Source organism: Oncorhynchus masou, chromosome 15 (genome assembly GCF_036934945.1).
Source record: "Oncorhynchus masou masou isolate Uvic2021 chromosome 15, UVic_Omas_1.1, whole genome shotgun sequence".
Taxonomy (NCBI): domain Eukaryota; kingdom Metazoa; phylum Chordata; class Actinopteri; order Salmoniformes; family Salmonidae; genus Oncorhynchus; species Oncorhynchus masou.
Window position 1 is genome coordinate 46,182,467 of NC_088226.1, and position 20,709 is coordinate 46,203,175.

Below are 20,709 nucleotides of genomic sequence, written 5' to 3' on the forward strand. Positions count from 1 at the left end.
GTCCCAGAGTTACCTCTGCTGCAGAGGATACATTCATTAGAGTTAACAGCCTCAGAAATTGCAGCCTGAATAAATGCTTCAGAGTTCAAGTAACAGACACATCTCAACATCAACTGTTCAGAGGAGACTGCGTCAATCAGGCCTTCATGGTCAAATTGCTGCAAAGAAACCACTACTAAAGGACAGCAATAAGAAGAGACTTGCTTGGGCCAAGAAACATGAGCAATGGACATTAGACAGTTGGAAATCTGTCCTTTGGTCTGACGAGTCCACATTTGAGATTTTTGGTTCCAACCACCGTGTCTTTGTGAGACGCAGTGTAGGTGAACGGATTATCTCTGCATGTGTGGTTCCCACCGTGAAGCATGGAGGTGGTGTGATGGTGTCGGGGTGCTTTGCTGGTGACACTGTCAGTGATTTATTTGGAATTCAAGGCACACTTAACCAGCATGGCTACCACAGTATTCTGCAGCGATACGCCATCTTATCTGGTTTGCTCTTAGTGGGAATATCATTTGTTTTCAACAGGACAATGACCCAACACACCTCCAGGCTGTGTAAAGGCTATTTCACATTTTTTTGGTTACTACATGATTCTATGTGTATTCTTTCATAGAAAATCCCTTGAATGAGTAGGTGTGTCCAAATGTTTGACTGGTATTGTATACTGTAGTGTATCATGATCTGATTATTCCATATTTCCAGGGGAAATGCCATAGGAAAGAAAACAGCCATCTGTCCCGAATAGGCTAGTTGATACAATGTTGCAAGTTGACAATTTGATACAATGTTGCACCTCGCTCAAGTCAAGACAGATAGAAAGGGAGGCAGACAGGCAGAGTAGAGAGATTGTGAAATGTTTTCTACTGTTTTAATGTCGGCTTTAGGCCTATATATTTTACTTAATTGATGAAGTTATAGGCGTGCTGCCCATTGGCCTATAGGCTATCTCGGAGTTGCGCTTATTTCTTTAGCCACCAATGGATCACAGTTTACATTACCAATGTGTCCATATAGCAGAGGCTGGTGCTCTCCTTTATTTGAATTTTAACGTTTAGATTATCATTTTACTTCAGATTGATGATTAACCACATGACAATTATTGAGCAACAAAATGTTATTGAAATTAAAGTGTTCCACAATAATGAACATATAAAATAATAACTGGCACGCAGATCAGTAGAATTTGTAGGATAAATTGTAAGCTTCCCCAAATTTGAAACTCATGAGCTGCCTATAATGTTCACTATAACACCCATTTAAAAGTGTAAAATTGATTGCACAAGTGCGTGCACACATGGGAGGTACAGTGGAAAAAAATATGCCCATCAACTGATTCCTTCTGGCGCCGGCCCTGACTGAAATGACAAGTGTTTGAATGAAATTGACCCATTCATGACACAGTAGACAACAGTTTCTCAACTTTTTAAAATTGAAATGTGAGTTTATACAGGGAATCTGAGGTCTGGATTCAATCCGTATCGCAGAACATTCGACATAGGCAGCGTGAATGTAGTCTCTGTGGACGCGGAAACATTGCCTTTAAATTTCAACATGTATCTTCCGCGATACTTATGCAATACGAATTGAATCCAACCCCGAATGTCATGTTGGTGAATATAAAAAGGTGAATTAACAAAAACTATCCCAAAATGGTGTGGCATGTATTTTTTGCAACACTAGCCAAGTTTTCCACTAAATCCAAACCTTGACATACAGAGGCACCTCTCTTAAATAGTTTCATTTACAGAATGAGAGTCATTTGTTATAAATATCAAGGCGCATATTATACACAAGCAATCATAAATGCATTGATGATACAATTAAAATAACAAAATTAGCCCAAACTAAATCAAGCAGAAATGCAAAGACACAAATTATATTGGCAAACCAAGACATTATTGGCACATAATGATAAATGAACAAATAAAAGCACATTCAAAATAAAGTGAAACTTTAAATGAATAGGCACTAGTTTGATAATTTCTGGCACACCAATACCATCCCTATGAATCTCGGCACTCCTCTTTGATTCATTTTAAAGCACAAGAGGCAAATGGCCACAAACTTATACAACTTCCATTATTATCTTACTGAAGATGTCATGATAATGTATTCTCTCCGTCTTGACATAACATACACTGACACAATATTGTTGCAGGTTTTAAATGAACTACATCAAGCCTTTTCAGCATGCTCAGATCTCAGGGTTACAAGTGCGGAATTCTACATATTTTAGTGGGAGCATGTCTGACTATACAGTAGATATTGTAACTGCACATTAAACCAATGTGGGAGAGCAGATGGAGCTAACCAACCAATCCAGAAGTAGATTTGGAGTGAGACTGTGATGGCTACCAGTGATTGGCCCAGTTTGACATGACTACTGTCTACCCAGCTCTGGAAAATATGTGATAGTCAGTCCAGGTTAAGCGATAGTTATGGTTAAGATCAGAGATGGGGCTTTGGCCTGTTTCTACCAGTCACCTGTGTGTTCAACATAAAAACACAAATGTCCTGTTATTAAACCATCTAAAAAGACTTTGGAGAATAAGCTTTGCAGTTGAGGTTCAAAATGTTCATTTTTTACAAATTACTCAAATCAATAGAAAACGAATGCTGAAAATGTATATTTGGAAAAGGAACTCTTTAAATAATTATTTGAATAAATAATGTCCCAAACAAACATTAATACATTCTAGTTGTTTCACAAGTGGACAAAAACTATGATTTGACAACACAACCATACAGAGGTGAGTTCACTTCGTAAAACATTCACAACATTTCTTTAACATTAAGGGAACACTTCACCTGCACAGCATCATCATAGAGATCTCTAACCAAGGCATCTGTTAAGAACAGACTGCAAAAAGAGAAATGTGTAGAAACATTTCAACCTGAGGGAGGTGAAAAGATAAGAGACGAGGGAAGGAGTAAGGGAGAGATGGAGAAAAGCATTGTGTGATTGACTGATGGCTGAACAGACACCCCGAGGCATGTGACAGTGCCCTCTGGAGGCGACGTGATGCTGGAGCTTGGCTGGTTTCTTTGGCATCTCTGGGCTTCCGCATGCAAGCCCTGCCTGGCCCCTTCCGCATGCCAGCCCTGCCTGGCCCCTTGGTTAGTGCTATACAGGACCCTTGGGACATCCCTACCCTAAACCTATGTTTATGTTATGCATGATTGAGGCGCTACACAAATTTGACAATCACAACCTCCCACATAGCCTTAATATTAACTCCGGCAGAATTAAGCATTTCCTGAAGTAAAATTATACACCAAATGTAGGCAACATTTTGACTCAGGAACAGGAGTGGAGAAATCATTTTGTTCTTTTTCACAGCGTTCGATTTCCTTACAAATATCCTTAGAAAATGTTGCACAGAAAATCGTTCCTGTTTATATTTTTTGTTATTGCCCGGTCCCTAAAAGTCTTACATCCGCAAAATAAACAGATGACAGAAAACTACCGATGTCAACTAGATTGAAGCGTTCATTCTACTGATTAATGGATTTACTTGGTCTTCTAGGGCTACATATAATGAAAGAAGGGAAGCTGCATGTATCTAATTATAGACAAGTTAAATAACAAATAGCCTACTAAAATGTTAGAAATTATATGCAGTAACATATCTAAATTTTGCACAAATCCTGCACCCCCTGTCAAAAAATAGTTTAGCTGGTTTCGAATGTGGTATACAGCGCATTTTCTATATTAGCGGGTAGGGGTTGGGTGCGGACCTCAGATTTTCACATTGTCGGGCGGTTCCGGATGGGTTATTAGCAGTTGCGGGCCACTAGTAGGAACGTCCTAAGTAACCGGAATAGCACGGCCCCTGGCCCCTTCAGAACCTCTCCACACAGATAAACACACCATGTTGCTTCAGCTGTTCAGATCATGTTGCTCATGATAGTACGAAAAATGTGACTTGTGTATTTGATATAGTTTCTTGATTCATGGTAAAAGTAATCTTGGTTGATAAAGTGCCGCATTGTAATGTTTGTATGCCTCTTTGTGCTGATGAGAGAGCAACAGTGCCCCCTGCTGGCCATGCCAGCCTCAGTAGCAGCCCTCTCTCCAGTTCTCTCCGCCACTGTAGGTCCGAGGGGCAGGTAAAGACCTGGGCAAGAGAAGAGCCAGAGAAACAGATTAGTTCTGCCAGTACGCAAGAATAAAAGAAAGTCTGATACACCTGTAACCAACTAAACTTGCTTTGAAGCTCTGTGTAATGTGTGTACCTACCTGCGTACTGGCTGGGCCAGTTTGCTGCGAGGCACAGGGATGCCACCTCCTCCTCCTCCTCCTGCACTGGGCCGGGGCAGGCCGCTGCGTGCTGGGCCCAGGGAGCGTGTGGGGGTGGAGGCTCCAGAGCCAGGGGTAGACGTGGCCTTTACAGGCTGCCTCAGGGCCAGGGGAGACGGGGTGGCTGGGGTTCGCAGCTTACTGGGAGAAGGGACTGGAGGGGCAGGAGAGAGAGGAGGAGACAGGTCAGTAAAGTACACTGTAGTATGAAGAGATGGCTTACAGATGATACAGTATTATTCCCACAACAGAGGTCTGTGGTCTCAGTGGCCTTCCAAGCAATGAACACCACAATGATCTGAGGCACATATGATACAAATACAATGTGTATGAGGAAAATGGAGATCACCACCTAATATGCATTAAGAATCAATCTTCGAATAATCTAATGTGATGGAATTTTGCATTAAAATCACAATAACCATGTAAAAATCAAGAAAAATAAAACGACGAATGAAAAACGAGGCCTTGTATAAAGTCTATACAAACTGTACAAACTCCCATGATGCTTGTTCATGTGTAGGATGAGGCACACATGCCCTCTAGTGACAGGAAGGGCACAGATAATACCACAACATTAACACATCACATCATGAGAGCACAATCACAATATATAAAAAGTAGGGAGCACGATCAGTGAATACTCACTGAAATCCCCTTCTTCTCCAAAGCAACAGGAAAGATGGACTAAAAGATGAAGACAGGAGAGATTGGACTTCATTCAGGACAGCAGAAGAAAGTTTAGGATTGTGGATGGAAAAAGAACCTTGGGACTAAAAAGTTTCTTCGAGCCCTATACTAAAAAGCAGACCACCTAGTTACCAATACAGGTCTATACGTAAACTAATCCATGGACAACTTCAAGTACACTGGACAAAATATAAAACGCAACATGCAACGATTTCAAAGATTTTACTGAGTTACAGTTCATATAAGGAAATCAGTCAATTTAAATAAATGAATTAAACCCTAATCTCTGGATTACACATGACTGGGAAAACAGATATGCATATGTTGGTCACAGATACCTTTAAAAAAATGTTGGGGCGTGGATCAGAAAACCAGTCAGTATCTAGTGTGACCATTTGCCTCATACAGCGCGTCACATCTCCTTGGTATAGAGTTGATTGTGGCCTGTGGAATGTTGTCCCACGCCTCTTGAATGGCTGCGCGTAGTCGCTGGATATCGGTGGGAACTGGAACATGCTGTTGTACACGCCTGTACACGCCAATCCAGAGCATCCCAAACATGCTCAAAGGGTGAGATGTCTGGTGAGTATGCAGGCCATGGAAGAACTGGGACATTTTCAGCTTCCAGGAATAATGTACAGATCCATGATAATGGTGTGCATTATCATGCTTAAACATGAGGTAATGGCGGTGAAAGAATGGCACGACAATGGGCCTCAGGATCTCGTCACGGTATCTCTGTGCATTCAAATTTCCATCGATAAAATGCAATTGTGTTCGTCGTCCGTAGCTTATGCCTGCCCATACTATAACCCCACCGCCACCGGGGCACTCTGTTCACAACGTTGACATCAGCAAACCGCTCGCCCACACGATGCCATACACGCTGTCTGCCATCTGCCCAGTACATTTGAAACCAGGATTCATCCGTGAAGAGCACACTTCTCCAGCGTGCCAGTGGGCATTGAAGGTGAGCATTTGCCCACTGAAGTTGGTTACGATGCCAAACCATAGTCAGGTCAAGACCCTGGTGAGGGCTTCCCTGAGACAGTTTCTGACAGTTTGCGCAGAAATTATTTGGTTGTGCAAACCCACAGTTTCATCAGCTGTCCGGGTGGCTGGTCTCAGACGATCCCGCAGGCGAAGAAGCTGGATGTGGAGGTCCAGGCCTGGCGTGGTTACATGTGGTCTGTGGTTGTGAGGCCAGTTGGACGGACTACCAAATTCTCTAAAACGACGTTACAGGCGGCTTATGGATATTAAATTATATGGCAACAGCTTTGGTGGATATTCCTGCAGTCAGAATGACAATTGTACGCTCCCTCAAAACTTGAGACATCTGTGGCATTGTGTTGTGTGACAAAACTGCACATTTTAGAGTGGCCTTTTAGTGTCCCCAGCACAAGGTGCACATGTGTAATTATCATGCTGTTTAATCAGCTTCTAGATATGCCAGACCTGTCAGGTGGATTGATTATCTTGGCAAAGGTGAAATGCTCACTAACAGGGATGTAAACAAATATGTGACCGAAATTGGAGAGAAATAAGCTTTTTGTGTGAAATGGAACATTTCTGGGATCTTTTATATCATGAAACATGGGACCAACACTTTACATGGTGTGTTTATATTTTTGTTCAGTGTAAATGTGAAGCTTACGCTTGATCTAGTCATCCAACCAATCAGCAACCATCGCCAAAGAGGAATGACTGCGATGTGGCTAACCACATCAGCTGTGCCACCAGAAACGGAGATTATTTTAAACGTAATCTGAAACATATTTGAGGTTTAAGAGCCCAAAGGCATTCAAGAGCCACAGGGTTTCTCAGCAGGTTCTCACCATCACCACTAGGGGGAGACATGAGTTCATCCTACAAGAACACTATTGAGACACTCAAAAAAAAAAAACGTTCAGGACCTGACGAAGTGACCAACCCACAAAACAATTACTTGCCTTGCAAATCTGGAGACAACTGTACCAAATTTCCTGGCACTTTGTATTGGGTCGAGTGCATGCAGGAACGTCACACAGCCAACCAGTCACGGTAAAAAGCTTTGCTTTTGTTAAAGAACGTGGTCATGTGTGTATTACTCAGGATGTGTGTGTATATAGGGGACTCTTTACTCATCACGTAGATGATCCCAGGCACTGGCAGGCTGTTACCTCGGAGGGAAGAAGGGCTTTGGAAGTGCTGTTTGGGTTTCGGGGACAGCAAGGATCGAGAGGGAGTTCCTGTTTGGGATGAGCGAGGGGGGGTAGAGTACCGGGAGTGGAGTGGAGTGGAGGAGTGCTGGGCTACTGGGGAAAAATGGAGATGACAGTTGGGGAGAAACAGAGTCAATCCTTTCTGTTTTGGTACTGTTAGTGGACCAGGGAGAAGAGGACATGAGATAGGGTTGAACCAGGCAGCCAGGAGGGGTTGTGGTAGCCAGTGGGGCCACTGTGAGTCAGCCAAGCCGGGCTTATAGTCGTTCCCAGCCAAAGGTAAAAGAGCAGCCTGAAATGCTATGGGGCACTGCAGTGCAGCCAGACATTCACAGTCCACAGAGACAGAAAGAGAGAGAGAGAGAGACTGCCAGGGGTAAAGTACTTCCAGAGCTGAGCTAACACTAGGCTAAACCATTACCAGTGACTCAGTAGAAAGAGAGGGGTGGGTGAAAGGCAGGGCATGCTCTACTGTCAGATAGAGAGGCAGGGATAGTGGTGTCATACTGCCCACCAGACAGAAAAAGCCCAGCGAAGTACAGGAGACGACTGAGTGTCAAGAGCAAAACCATACAACAGTGACACAGTACAGGATAGTACAGAACATTACGGACATTCACAAAGTGGTCCTATTCAAGCTCAGGCATGCCCGCTTCACTTACACATAGTTCATTATCAGTGTATATAAAAAACTGTTGAACAGATGAACTGATACAGATTACACATGTTATTTGTCCAGCAGCCATTTCTCCTTCAAGTGTCTGAGTGGGGATGAGTTATATGGATTAAAATACAACACTACCATCACTGATTCACTGTGGGTTTTTTTTGTCTCATTCTAGGATTATAGTAAATGGCCACTAGTTCCAATTCAGTTGGTGGATATTTCTAAAGAGCATTCAGTGTTTTATTCAGTTCTCTCTACATTCTAAATATAAATCCTCACAATGATTCTAATTGATTTAAGTAAAAAGGAGAAGAGTGCACGGAAGGAGAAATTATTAAAACGATCAAACAGAGAGATCCCCAAACCATCAAAGCCAAGACACTAAAAAGCAAGAGGTTTAATAAGGCGGAGCACGAAACACTACTCCTGTCATTACACTGCTGCAGTTAAATATGCTTCAGAAACAACTATCAGTATACAAGACCAAATATGAAAATGAAAGCATTTCTCGGACTGCGATTACCGAGTGAACATGCGATAGGGATATTGTGTGTGTGTGTGTGTGTGTGTGTGTGTGCATAGTACTCACTGGCAGACTGAATGACTGCCTGGTGTCTCGGTGAGCTTCCGTTTGGCACTTGCAGGTTGGACTCACAGCTCCTGCTGTTCTTGACGGGCTCTGGGCCCTGCTGGGCCACGTTGGAACGGGTCAGGTTAGGAAGACTACGCCCCAGCTTCTCTACAAACACCACAGCAGAGGAAAACAACCTAAAACAGGACTGACCAGATACCGTACACAGCGGTCCTCATTTGAATCAGAAAGGATAGACCATATGAATCCATATAGTTTGTCTTTCACATAACAATGACCTAGCCCCAACACAAAACCATTTCCCCTCTCTAGTCTAGTCACTCAATCCCCCCTTACCTTCGTTCTTCACCACGTTGGTCTGCAGGTCTTGGGGGGCGTGGCCCTGCAGGGAGTGACGTGGCGCCTGCAGCCGGCTGATGATTGGCTGCGGGGAGCCCCGGCTGTGGTTGTACTCCAGGGAGCGTGCTGGGGAGCGGGAGCGGGGGGAGTTCCTGGGGGAGGCGCGTGGGGAGTGTCTGGGGGAGTGGGAGAAGCGGTTCGAGGGGAGGTGGAAGGCGGGGTGTACAGCCTCCTCATCGTCCTCTAGACTCTGGGCATCCAGCTCCTGGTCACTGAAGGTGCTGCGTCTCAAAGAGTGGCAGGACGAACCAGAGCTACGCCTGGAAGCTGTGGCAGCATAGTCCTGCCGAAGACCTGGAAACACACACAGAGGGACACGTTCAGAACATATAGCGCTAGTACAGCCTGTACAAAGAAAGTCAGTAGAAACACTCAGCATCTGACAGGTGAGTAAAGGGTTTGTAGTAATATTGTGGAATATGAGAGACGAGAGAAAACCGCACGCTGCTCTTGCTATCACTGTTCTTTATAATGCTTCACTCATCGGCCGCCAGGCCTCCTGTCAGAGCCTTTGTGAGTGTTTTTTAATTTTGCACAATTACGTAGACATTGCTCCACCCCCATCCGTTCCGTGCATCGAATGGGGTTGGAGTCAAGGACAAATAAACACGTGTTACCAAATAGAACAAGGTGTGTACATAAAACTTTATTAAACACTTCTGAAGCCCCACAATGAGGACATTGACCTATCAAGTCGGTTTTCATAAATCATTGGGTACAGTGCAGGTAGGCTGAAGCGATTAATGACAAGGCATTAGTTCAGGTTCACATTTACAACATAACATGCATGGGCATTTCATCATTAAGACCTTTTGGGATTACTATCTGGAGGGTAAAAATCCTAAAACATTCTCTTTTACTCAGAGTATTGTTTATAGCTTTCTCTATGCCACAAATCTAAAAATGGTAGAAATATCGTGTTTTTGGTCGTTAAAATAATCCCTGTCGTTTCTCCTAATTGAACTGGTAATAGTGGACAAACGGACAGAGAGTTGATTGAGAGAAGATGGTACGTACTCTCCTCCTGCATGCGAGCCAGGATCTGTACATCAGTGACGTCGTTGAGTTTGTACGTGGTGGAGGATCCCACAGAATCCTCGTCCATCTCCGAGGTGCTCAGCTCACTGTCTATTGAAGACTGAGGGCTGACCGGTGGGGCATTCCTCTCTCTCTCTACTGAGCCACCACGCTGCTGCTGAGCTGCTGGGACACACACACACATTTATATTATTCATACTTAATGAACATAAAGGGATAGAGGAGAGAGTTAAAGACCGGCATATAAAGCCTGTGTACAGTACCCTGGTGGAGAGGGGGCATCAGCTGCTGTCTGACGATGGGCACCCTGCTGGGGGTGGAGGAAGGGGAGTTGAAGCCGCTGCTGTAGGGGCTGTTCACTGTGTTTGTGCTGTATGGGCTTCCGTAGTTCACCTGGGGACTATAGGGACTTCCATACAGGCTCCTCCGCTTGTTTGCTGTGGAGAATGAAGAGAATTGCTATGAACATGCTGTGCTGATATGGTCCCTTTACCCAGACAGTGGGTGAAGAAATTCAGCTTACAAACTTCTACAGATGCACCATTGAGAGCTCTCCAGAGGGTGGTGCGGTCAGCCGAACGCTGCCTGCCCTCTAGGACATTTACAGCACCCGGTGTCACAAGAAGGCCAAGAAGATCATCAAGGACCTCAGCCAACCGAGCCACACCCTGTTCACCCTGCTACCATATGGAAGGAGGAGACAGTACAGGTGCATCAAAGCTTGGACCGAAAGAAGCTGTTTGTCAGTCCAGTACCCTGCCCTGAACCTTAGAAACTGCTTCCTTATGTACATAGTCATTGAACACTGGTCACTTTAATAATGTTTACATACTGTTTTCCCACTTTATATGTCTATACTGTATTCTAGTCATGGCTCATACTATTTAACTACTACTGTACACACCTTTTCTTGGACTCTGACATTGCTAGTTCTGATATTTCTTTATTTCTTTTAACTTGTTGGATTGTGTGTGTATTGTTTTGTATTGCTAGGTATTACTGCACTGTTGGAGCTAGAAACATGAGCATTTCGCTGCACCTGCGATAACATCTTCAAATCTGTGTACGCTTCCCAAAAAAACTGTGATTTGATAGCCTATAACTACATCACATAAAGGATTGTTGTACAGCCAGCAATCTAAATCGTAATGACCAATGAAATCACTGAGATAATATCTTACATGGGAAATCATTGCAGGCATTACAGGTTGCCCCCTTCGAGGGAGTAGTTTAAATCACAGTGAGTGCGGTTAAATGCACACAATGCGATTAGTGTGAATAGTCCGATTAATATAATAGTTTGATTAAAACATTTACATACTTTGCCAAAATAACGATTTCCCTAATAATCCTGTTTACGTGGACACATCTGAAATCAGGCTACCTGACGGCACTTTGATAACAATGCAGAAAATCGCCACTCAAAATAAACGTTCTACCACAGTGAACATCTTAGATTTGATTCGGAGTTCAGACATGTGAAAACTTCTTCTAAAACGTATACATTCAGTTGATCCGAACTCACTCCACTCGCCCTAAAGATGGAGGCTCACGCGGCTGATGCTATCAGATGGGCAGATCAAATATACTGCTGGAACACCCATTTAAGGTGTTAATGTCCTATAAATTCAAAAGATTGCTCAGAAAACCAGGCCTTTTAATCGGCGTATGCTTACTTGGATTTTGACCTTACGCCGATTAAGATAAGTATGGTGTTTACATGACTATTGCATAATCAGCCTACTGACATAATCAGATGAATATCGAATTGTTATTGGGAATGCAAGCGTACTCAATGTGAGCCAGCTGACATACACATGCTGCATTATACCAACCATTGACACAAACACTAATGTGCACACAGACACACACCGTCTCCCAGAGTCTCCTCTCTAGTGTGTTGGAACTGGTGCACACTCTAGAGTCACTTAAATGGTATGGCAGTCGTAGGCGTCTTTATCATGGACTGAAGAAAGAGTTAACAATACGGCCCATTCACTCAGTAGTACAGTCAGAGCGGCACAATGCAGCACTGTGATACCCAGCTATCCACAGAGATTCCATACAGCCTGCCAGTCAGTCAGTTAGTCCCAGGTAGGCAGACTAACCATGGAGCCTGCCTCAGCTCAGCCATTAGACCAGACCTGGCTGCTCTGACAGGGATACGACTCACTGGCCAATGGCCATCAGTGTTGACTGCTATACTGCAGTCCCACTAGGGACAGCTCTGCCCGCAATGCTGCATGCACTCCAATCTCCAGGGCCACTTGTTTGCTCATCACCCTCCCTCCCTCCATGTGTTTACACAGCTGGATGATGACTGGAAAGAAGCCTTTTATTATCAACTCGCTCTCCTTTCTTCCATCCTTTCCTCATCTTCTGATGCTCTGCACTCGGCCCTACCGCATTATTTAGGAAATAACATGTCCACTCAACTCACTCACTCACTTCCTTCAGAGATCAGCCATTGAGGAATACTAGGATCACAACAACATGACACTACCACAGTACCACCTGCATGCTTAAGTCTTAACCAGGGACACAAGCACTCGACCACAGACGTACACGCCTCTCGATCACTTTGTCCTCTGTGGATTCCCAGACAGGTCAGACACTGAGATTAGCACGGGCTTATCTAAAACCAGGACGTCAAGAGACAGAGGCGTCTGTAGGACAGATTCTGTCCAGACTCCCAGTGCTGAGAGAGCGCTCTTTATAGGTCAGATATGTACAACAGTTGTGTTGTGGTATGATCGACATTATACCTATAGGCCTACATACAGGATATAGGTTCTCGCACACAGAGACAGCTGAGAGGGATCAAACACAGTGAGTTAAAGGAGGGAGGTTACCTGCCTCGGAGTGGCACCTCCATGTGTCCGCCGTGACGCCGAACACAAGCCCTCGCAACACATCGTGGGGGTCAACCTCTGACCTCTGGAGACAGACATAGCGGAGTGTGTGACCCCTAAAGTGGACATCTATCAGGTGCTCCTAATAGAGAGATTACTGCAGTTGTGGACTTACAAACCACAAGGAAAGGACAGCGTTTCAGAGGGTGCATTCAGTGATGTTCCCCCATGTATCCTTTGGTGCCAGGCTAGGGGTGAATGATTTAAGGGCTAGGAGGTGGTCAGATGGAGCAGCTTAGCTCTACAGTAAATCAGGAGGAGGAGATTGGAGACAGCCTATAGTCAGTGTGATGCTGGCTAGGTCTCAGCAGGGATTTGCAGCACAGGGACCAACTAAAATAGTGTCGTCCTAAAATACTGTGTCCTAAAACAAACCATGCTAAAAATATTTTTAAAACACCTAGAAATCTAAAAAAAATAGATAGGTAAATGCATGCAATATAAATTATCTTACTTACTCAACATTTAACACTTTCTCCCTCCATGCTAAAACCATTCCATAACACTATGAAGTTTATTTAACCCTTATTTTACCAGGTAAGTTGACTGAGATCACATTCTCAGTTACATCAATGACCTGGGGAATAGTTACAGGGGAGAGGAAAGGGGATGAATGAGCCAATTGGAAGCTGGGGATGATTAGGTGGACAACCTAGGACACGCCTACTCTTACGATAAGCGCCATGGGATCTTTAGTGACCATAGAGTCAGGTCACCTGTTTAACGCCCGATCCGATAGACGGGACCTTACATAGGGCAATGTCCCCAATCACTGCCCTGGGGTATTGGGATATTTTTTGGGGTCCAGAAGAAGGAGTGCCTCCAACTGGCTCCCCAACACCACTTCCAGTTGCATCTGGTCTCCCATCCAGGGACCAGATAAGATAATCAGGAGCAAAACCACTATTTCCATTCATTTGTAGCCAAGATACTAGCTGTAATAAAATATATTTCTCAGCTGATGGTTTGGCTGGAGGACCTTCAGTTTCCCCTGGAATTAGCCTAGACAGCATGGCATCAGTGACAGACAGGACAAGCAAACCCAGAGATTGCCAGGTCCGATTAAACAGCTCAGATGGACAGAGAAAAGTCAAACAATACCAGTCATTGAACGCTCCTTAAAGTGAAAAAGGGTTCTTGAGATGGACTGGGCCAGCTAGCTAGGAGCATTTCACATGAGGAGAGGGCAACAGAAGCTTTTATTGTGTGGCTCAGGGAGCGAAAGAAAATGAGGGGAGAGATGAACAAGTGAAAGAGCATGACTTAGAGAAGACAGAAATATCCAGTCCATTATAGCTTAAGTATGGAAACAGTAGCTACATGTTAGGGTGAGCATGGCTAGATAGCTGGCCTATCAGCTTGGGAATAGGTACTTTCTGCTGTAGAGAAGAACTGTGTGGGTGGAATCTGTGGACGTTTGTCCAAGCACTGTTCAGAAGGCTCCAATCTGAATCTAGCCCAGCATTACAGGACTGGTACTGTCAGGAGAGTCCCCGGCCCGGGCCATTCTTTACTTCCTGCTACGCTTTCAGGGTTATAAAGTCATGACAATGCCCATAATACATTTCTGAATTTCTAAACGTTTGATAACATATCACTAATGAAACTAGATAGTGTCTAATACATTTATTTAACTCGACTATGCTAAAAAAGAAAAAAAACTATTTGTCCCTGCTTCCAGTTTGTTATGTAACTGGGGCATGCCATTTAAGGGATCTCATTGCTTACATTTCGCAGGGAGTCTAAAGACACAAGCTTGGTTACCATGGACAAGCTAAAACAAAAGTACACACACACACACATTTCAGTATGCAAGCAATCGCCCTGGGCCTTCCTTCCAACATTTTGGGAGTTTCTCATGGACATTGAAGGCTAAGCCCTCTGAAAGGGTCTTCCATAAGCATTCCAAAGCATTGAACATAATCCTATGATGTGGTACAAATGTACTGTCAAACTGTGTATTACGTTAGTCATGAGCCAGACGCGATGCCCTGCTTTGTGAAATTCCTTCACCCATGGAAACAGTCCTCACACAATGCCATGGCAACAGATTTTCACACTCCCGAGAGGGTGTGTCACTGAGGAGCCCACATACAGTACAGCCACACAAGACTCTTAGTAGATGCATAGGACACGCCTAGGCCCGCTCTGCTCGTCCTGCGGTCGAAAAGCAGTGATTTAGGCCTGTTTGAAGCTGTCTGACAAATGCCTACCTCTCCTCCCCTCAGGTATAGGCAGTTAGAAGCCAGTCAGCAGGTGAGTCTTTTAACCTTTTGTTACCTGCATATTGTACAAGAGCTTTATAGCCTGCATTGCTGTTTTCTGCTTGTTCACACATACCTAAATAATTTATTGACCTGCTGCTGATAATAAGCAGTGCAAAAAGCAACCAGCTGATTGATCTTTAGAACCTCCCTATGCCCTTGGAGTGAGGTGGAGGGGGGGGGGGGCAGTGATTTGAAGCATTAGATGTCCAAATGAATGGGTAACATTATTCTCTCCTTACGAGGATTTCAACACCACCCACCACCCAAGTAACACCCACCGGAGCCTCAGAGCCTGTTGTGGTCTATGAACAGTCGGAGTTGAACTTCAGTGTGATACATAACTCCAAAGGGCACTCGCAGGAAAGGGATGTGAGGGGAACAGGTCAGCTGTTGACTCCATGTCAGGACAGGAACCCCATGGTCCTGCGGGTGCTGTCTGCCTGCCCAGGAAGTCTTTGACTGGGTGTTGCGTAACACCCCCAATGTGATCATTCACCGTTACGGAGCACCCGCCGGTTTAGGGATAGCGACCTTCAACAAACTGTTGCTGGAGACGATATGTGCGTCATATGAGCATACCTCTGTAAAAATGGAACTGGTCTCACTTTAGCCTTGCTGTCCTGATTGTCTATATTTAGCTGTCATAATACGCAGAGGGACATAGATAGAATTCACAGGCACACTGGCCATGATAATGTAATACATACACTCATACATCATAGTTCCTACTACCAAACAAAAGAATAAATATGTCCTAGATGTGTGCACGCTTGTTTGGAGCAAAGCTGGGAGAAGCGAGGGGAGAAGCGAGAGAAGACAAGAAACAGGAGGAGGAGGAGAATGGAGAGGAGCGAGGTGACAGTACCTGACATGGTGAGGTCCAGTCTGTGGATGAGGGAGCGCTTGGCTGACTCCATGTCAGGACTGGGGTTGTCCAGAGCCTGGCGACACCACACGATGGGACTCAATGCTTTCTGCCAAGGGCTGTTCAGCTTCGCCTCATACAGCCTGGACGAACACAACACACATTAACACACACACACATCAATGGACATGGCACACAAAAATACACGTTTAAAAGTAGTGCTTGAAACTTTGTTCCTGTGTTTTGTTTATTGAGGAAAAAAAGTTTGCTTGCTGTTGGTCTTCACTGTAGCTGGAAATGCATTAGCTAACATTTGCTCATTCATGCCCCATTTGCAAGGTGAACAAATAATGTAAAATAACATTTTATTTGTCACGTTCACTGAATACAACAGGTGTAGACCTTACAGTGAAATGCTTACTTACAAGCCCTTAACCAACAATGCAGTTAATAACCTCTTGAAGCTAGGGGGCACTATTTTTATGTTTGGAAAAATAACGTTCCCAAAGTAAACGGCCTATTTCTCAGGAACAGATACTAGAATATGCATATAATTGACAGATTAGGATAGAAAACACTCTAAAGTTTCCAAAACTGTTAAAATTCAATCGGTATCGTCTTTTTTGGTCCTCCGATAATCTGTATCGGTGTTGAAAAATCATAATCAGTCGACCTCTAGTCAGGATGCTCTCGGCGGTGCAGCTGTAGAACCTTTTGAGGATCTGAGGACCCATGCCAAATCTTTTCAGTTTCCTGAACGGGAATAGGCGTTGTCGTGCCCTCTTCACGACTTCTACAGCCCTCCTTCATGAATATAATGCTGTCCAGTGGACAAATCGCTAACCAGGCAAGGCAGGCTGAGGCTGGCTGGGATAATGATGACAACAATCAATAAGGTAAGAGACCTGATGATAATCAGTGGAAATAGATGTGATGAGGGGTGATGTAGTTTCGGTGAGTGTTATAACCTGCTTAGGGCCACATCTCATCACAGCTGCTAAGGCTGATACTTAAGCCTGCTTTATACCGAGAGAGAGAAAGAATCTGTACCAGGAAGAGGAATCTGAGTCAGCTTTGTCTCAGCGACAGAGAAAATCTCCCACATGAGAGTCCTCAACTAAACAACAATAACACTAAGGCCTACGAGTAAACAGAAACATGTAGGCCTAGATTCAATACATTATGGGCATTCTAAAAGTATGCCACATGGAGAATCTGACTGTAATCCATAACATTTAAAGAATCAAATTCAACAGCACTTGTAGACCTATCACTCTAGCATTAGGCATAAAGCTGTGTCACATCCATATTTCTATGGTTTTACATATAGCTTAGCCTAATTATCCTGTAAACATGTGTCTGGCTGGATCCTCCTAACTGTATTTTAGAATGAAAAGCTTAACAGCAGGATGGTGCTGTGCTGTCGTCAAATAGCTGCAGGACCAGACGGCCCTGCAAATTCAGTCTGATGCTAATTCAGGGATTATGGGAATCTATGACCAGGACTGGCAAGCCATCAATCAGTAGTACTATGGGTAATCCTGTGTGTATCACCAGCCAGAGGGCAGAGAGACCACCGGTGGAGTGTGTGGGGATTGGGTGAGAGGGGCAACAAGGAACTGGTACTAATAGTCCACAGTAAACTTCCCAGTCATGCTTCCTCTAGCCTCTCTTCCAAATATTGAAGAGTAGTCGAAGATGTTTCTGTATCTAATACATTCATATAGTGTGTGAGTTTGCCTGCCCTGAGTCAGGCTAGGGAAAGGCTCATTTCATCTGATTAAATGACCAGGGGCTGCCAAAGCCCATGCAGTATTACTAACCTGACAGTCTGGCCATAATTAGTTACTGTACCTCCTTTCTATAGCTGGCTGCCTCCAACCTGGGCCTTGACCTAAAGCACAAGCCATTACCATTAAGTTACCCTCAAGAGGCCCATAATATGCCAATAAAAACCCTATCCTACGAACCGCACCATGGCAGACAAGGGCCTATCTTTCAGAGAATGAGAGGGGGAGAGAAATTAACACTGACCCAGCTTCCTCATTATAGGCTAATGATTCCTACTGCTCTACTAAACAAAACTACAACATCTCATTTATAAACAGGGCTTATTTCACATCAGCTCGACAGTGAGGTCTCATCACTCTCTACAACTGTTTCAGGGATTTCCTCAGGTTGGGATCAGCAGTGAGATTTGTTCTGCCTCACAAATCCAATTAAACAGCTCCAGTTTCAAGGATTAGGCTATACTTCTAAAAGTTCATCTGTGTAAGCGACCTAACCCTATAAACCACAAATGCTCAGTCAGTGCACAGCAAACAATACATGATCCCGAGATTCAGTGTGGCGTGGCTAAAAACTGTGGCTGGGCCTGGCTATTACAACAATTCAAGTACTATAACATTGTCATAATCATATAGGCCTAGTAGGCAATGATTTCCCCTCAACCTCGTTTCATATACTAGACTAGTGGATGGTGTGTATTAGTAATGATAGTCCTCCTAACAAAGAAGGTAAACATGGTTGTGGCTGTTTCCCCATAGCCTTTGGTTTGGTAAACAACTTTAAATTTCACTGTGCACACTTCTCCCTTCCCACCTGACAGCCTTCCGCTGTCACCAAAATAGTGCAAATGGCCACCATGCCAACAGTGCTTCCCTTATCCAGAAAGCACAATACTGTAGACCTACTGTTAATTAACTAACAACTAGCTTTTATGGTACATCATTTGACAGAGAAAACAAGACCACTAAAATGCAAACATTATGACTAAGGCCTAATAGTAAAGGGGTGTGATTAGTCCAAGCACAGCAGCAACCACAGAACAATGAATGCCAAGTTCTACTGATACAATATTGATCAGGATGTAATGTGACAAGTGCAGGTGGTTTGACAGTCCCCACACGTGATCCAATTTCCATTCGGATTTAATTCCATCCACCACCCCTCAGTCATCAAGAATGAACGGCAGACAATCCGTCTGCGGTGTGTGATGACCTCTGTCTGTGGCAAGCTATTGTATTGAGAACATGGCCGTGCTGTGCATTCCTATAGCGCAATTTCATCGAGGATTATTTCCCTCCCCCAAGGGTTTGTCATCGTAGATAATGTCTGGAACAGCTGCGCTCGGCTGTGGAGCTGTCACATATGGGCGCATGATAGAAACACTGGTTGACTAGCTAAATGCATTAGGGCGTACTGTTGTGTTCTCGTTGTTCGAAAATCCCTCAGGCTACTTGAATTACAGATGGTGTATCACTCACCAGCTGTCTTCATCTTCGTTCAGACAATCCATGTCTTCAAGATCGAGGATGTCTACTTCATCCAAGATTGAAGTTTCCCCTTCATCCATAAAACCCAGTGTTTCCCCTGCGTCAGTAAAGTACGAATTGATGCCAGTGAAAGAGGTGGCAGCCGATGCCCCCTCGCCCTCATATGCTCTCCTGAAACTGATGCCATCATATGACAGTCTGGGGCTCAAACAACGGGAGTTTTCCAAAAGCCCTCCATAGGCACCCGTTCCGCCGAACCCCACCCCAGGGAAGCCGACCAGCCCCGCCGCCGAGGCGGCTGACAGGGGTGAGTCATATCCAGCACTAAGGGGTCTATGGTTTCCTGACACTGCTCCAGACGAAGACAATAGAGTAGACCGACTACGGAGCTGCTCGTTTTGCTGTTCGAGTTTCTTTACCAAGTCCTGCAGCTTGCGCACCTCCAAGTCCGCGTTGATGTTTGAGTTAATATCCTCCATAGCTAGCTAACGTTAGCTAGCTAACGTCAGCGCTACCAACCACACAAAAATCCGCGGCTGTATCAGTGTGGTTTATCCTTTCTCAGCTGGAGGTCACGATATGTGAGTCACTCTAAGCAATAGCACGTTTATACTGAAGAGACTTTGGTGTTCAAATAAGTTATTGGGCTTATCGTCATCTTCTCCAAATATTCGTACACACGGGTAGGGTCGAAAACATTTCACTATCCCTGTCGCCAACTGTGAAAGACATACAGGCAAGGCTAGGAACGTCACCACGTGAAACATAGGTAACGAGCACGTAACCAAGCGCGCGTTTACAGTATCGATTATACCCCACAGTACTTACTGTCTGCAATGCATTGAATATTATCATGTGAGCTCATATACAGTACAATGAAAAGTATGGTGGTTTATCAATAAAAACAATCACACGAGCTAACTGTTGCTCATATGTTACTTGTCACGGACCTAGAATGTACTTGTTTGTTTCACCTATCCCCAACTTACGTTAGACATGGTCTTGCCTAAATCATTCTATGATACCAGCTTTTTGGTGGTACAGTCTGACATAAAGCACTGAAAAAACGTGGAAACGTTTTACACCATCAGAAAGCTAATATTACAGTCTGGTGTATTAGGCAAGACAGAATATTGAATACAATTACATTTGAACAATCTTTGTCTGTGAGGTTGGTCCTCTTTCGGGTCGAAATTTGAAAACAAATATCCACAGGAAATGATTATGTATCTGACTTTTCAGAGCCCCGGTCGGTATATACACTCGCCTATTGTCTACATATTGTGCAAGTGTTTATGTCGAGTGCGTCAGAAGATTGAAAATACAAACCGCTAGATCCATATACAGACCAGCGTTCCCGAAAGTCATATCTGTAGCCGAAAAAGGACAACATCCGCAAACAACGGGGTAGATAGAGTAAGTTCAAATGGAGTTTATTCAACAATGTTTACCATGTTAGACGAGTGGGGAAGGAAATCCCACAATCAGAATTTGAAA

General features: G+C 44.3%; 1 protein-coding gene across 5 annotated transcripts; it reads right to left on the bottom strand.

Moving 5' to 3' along the window:
* Positions 1-1,413: 1,413 nt before the first annotated feature.
* Positions 1,414-20,121, bottom strand: LOC135556324 (SLAIN motif-containing protein 2-like). 5 transcript variants are annotated; one of them, XM_064989428.1, is made up of 9 exons: positions 19,204-20,121; positions 15,938-16,080; positions 10,157-10,330; positions 9,873-10,058; positions 8,793-9,149; positions 8,454-8,603; positions 4,952-4,990; positions 4,244-4,457; positions 1,414-4,121 (listed from the first exon to the last, which is right to left on the bottom strand). In XM_064989428.1, exons 1-9 carry the CDS (start codon positions 19,689-19,691, stop codon positions 4,061-4,063), a joined length of 1,812 nt encoding a protein of 603 aa, XP_064845500.1. In that variant the 5' UTR covers positions 19,692-20,121; the 3' UTR covers positions 1,414-4,060. The 5 variants fall into 5 exon arrangements, with proteins under 5 accessions (XP_064845500.1, XP_064845499.1, XP_064845497.1 ...); XM_064989427.1 differs by lacking the exon at positions 4,952-4,990 and adding an exon at positions 7,156-7,287; XM_064989425.1 differs by lacking the exon at positions 4,952-4,990 and adding an exon at positions 7,156-7,290.
* Between the last annotated feature and the right edge of the window lie 588 nt (positions 20,122-20,709).

Coding starts and splice junctions, on each gene's coding strand:
- LOC135556324 (XM_064989425.1), bottom strand. CDS start 19,691: ATGGAGGATATTAACTCAAACATCAACGCGGACTTGGAGGTGCGCAAG. Junction 10,059..10,156: donor GATGCCCCCTCTCCACCAGG/GTACTGTACACA, acceptor TGTGTGTCCCAG/CAGCTCAGCAGCAGCGTGGT. Junction 4,458..7,155: donor AAGCCCTTCTTCCCTCCGAG/GTAACAGCCTGC, acceptor CTGCCCCTCCAG/TCCCTTCTCCCAGTAAGCTG.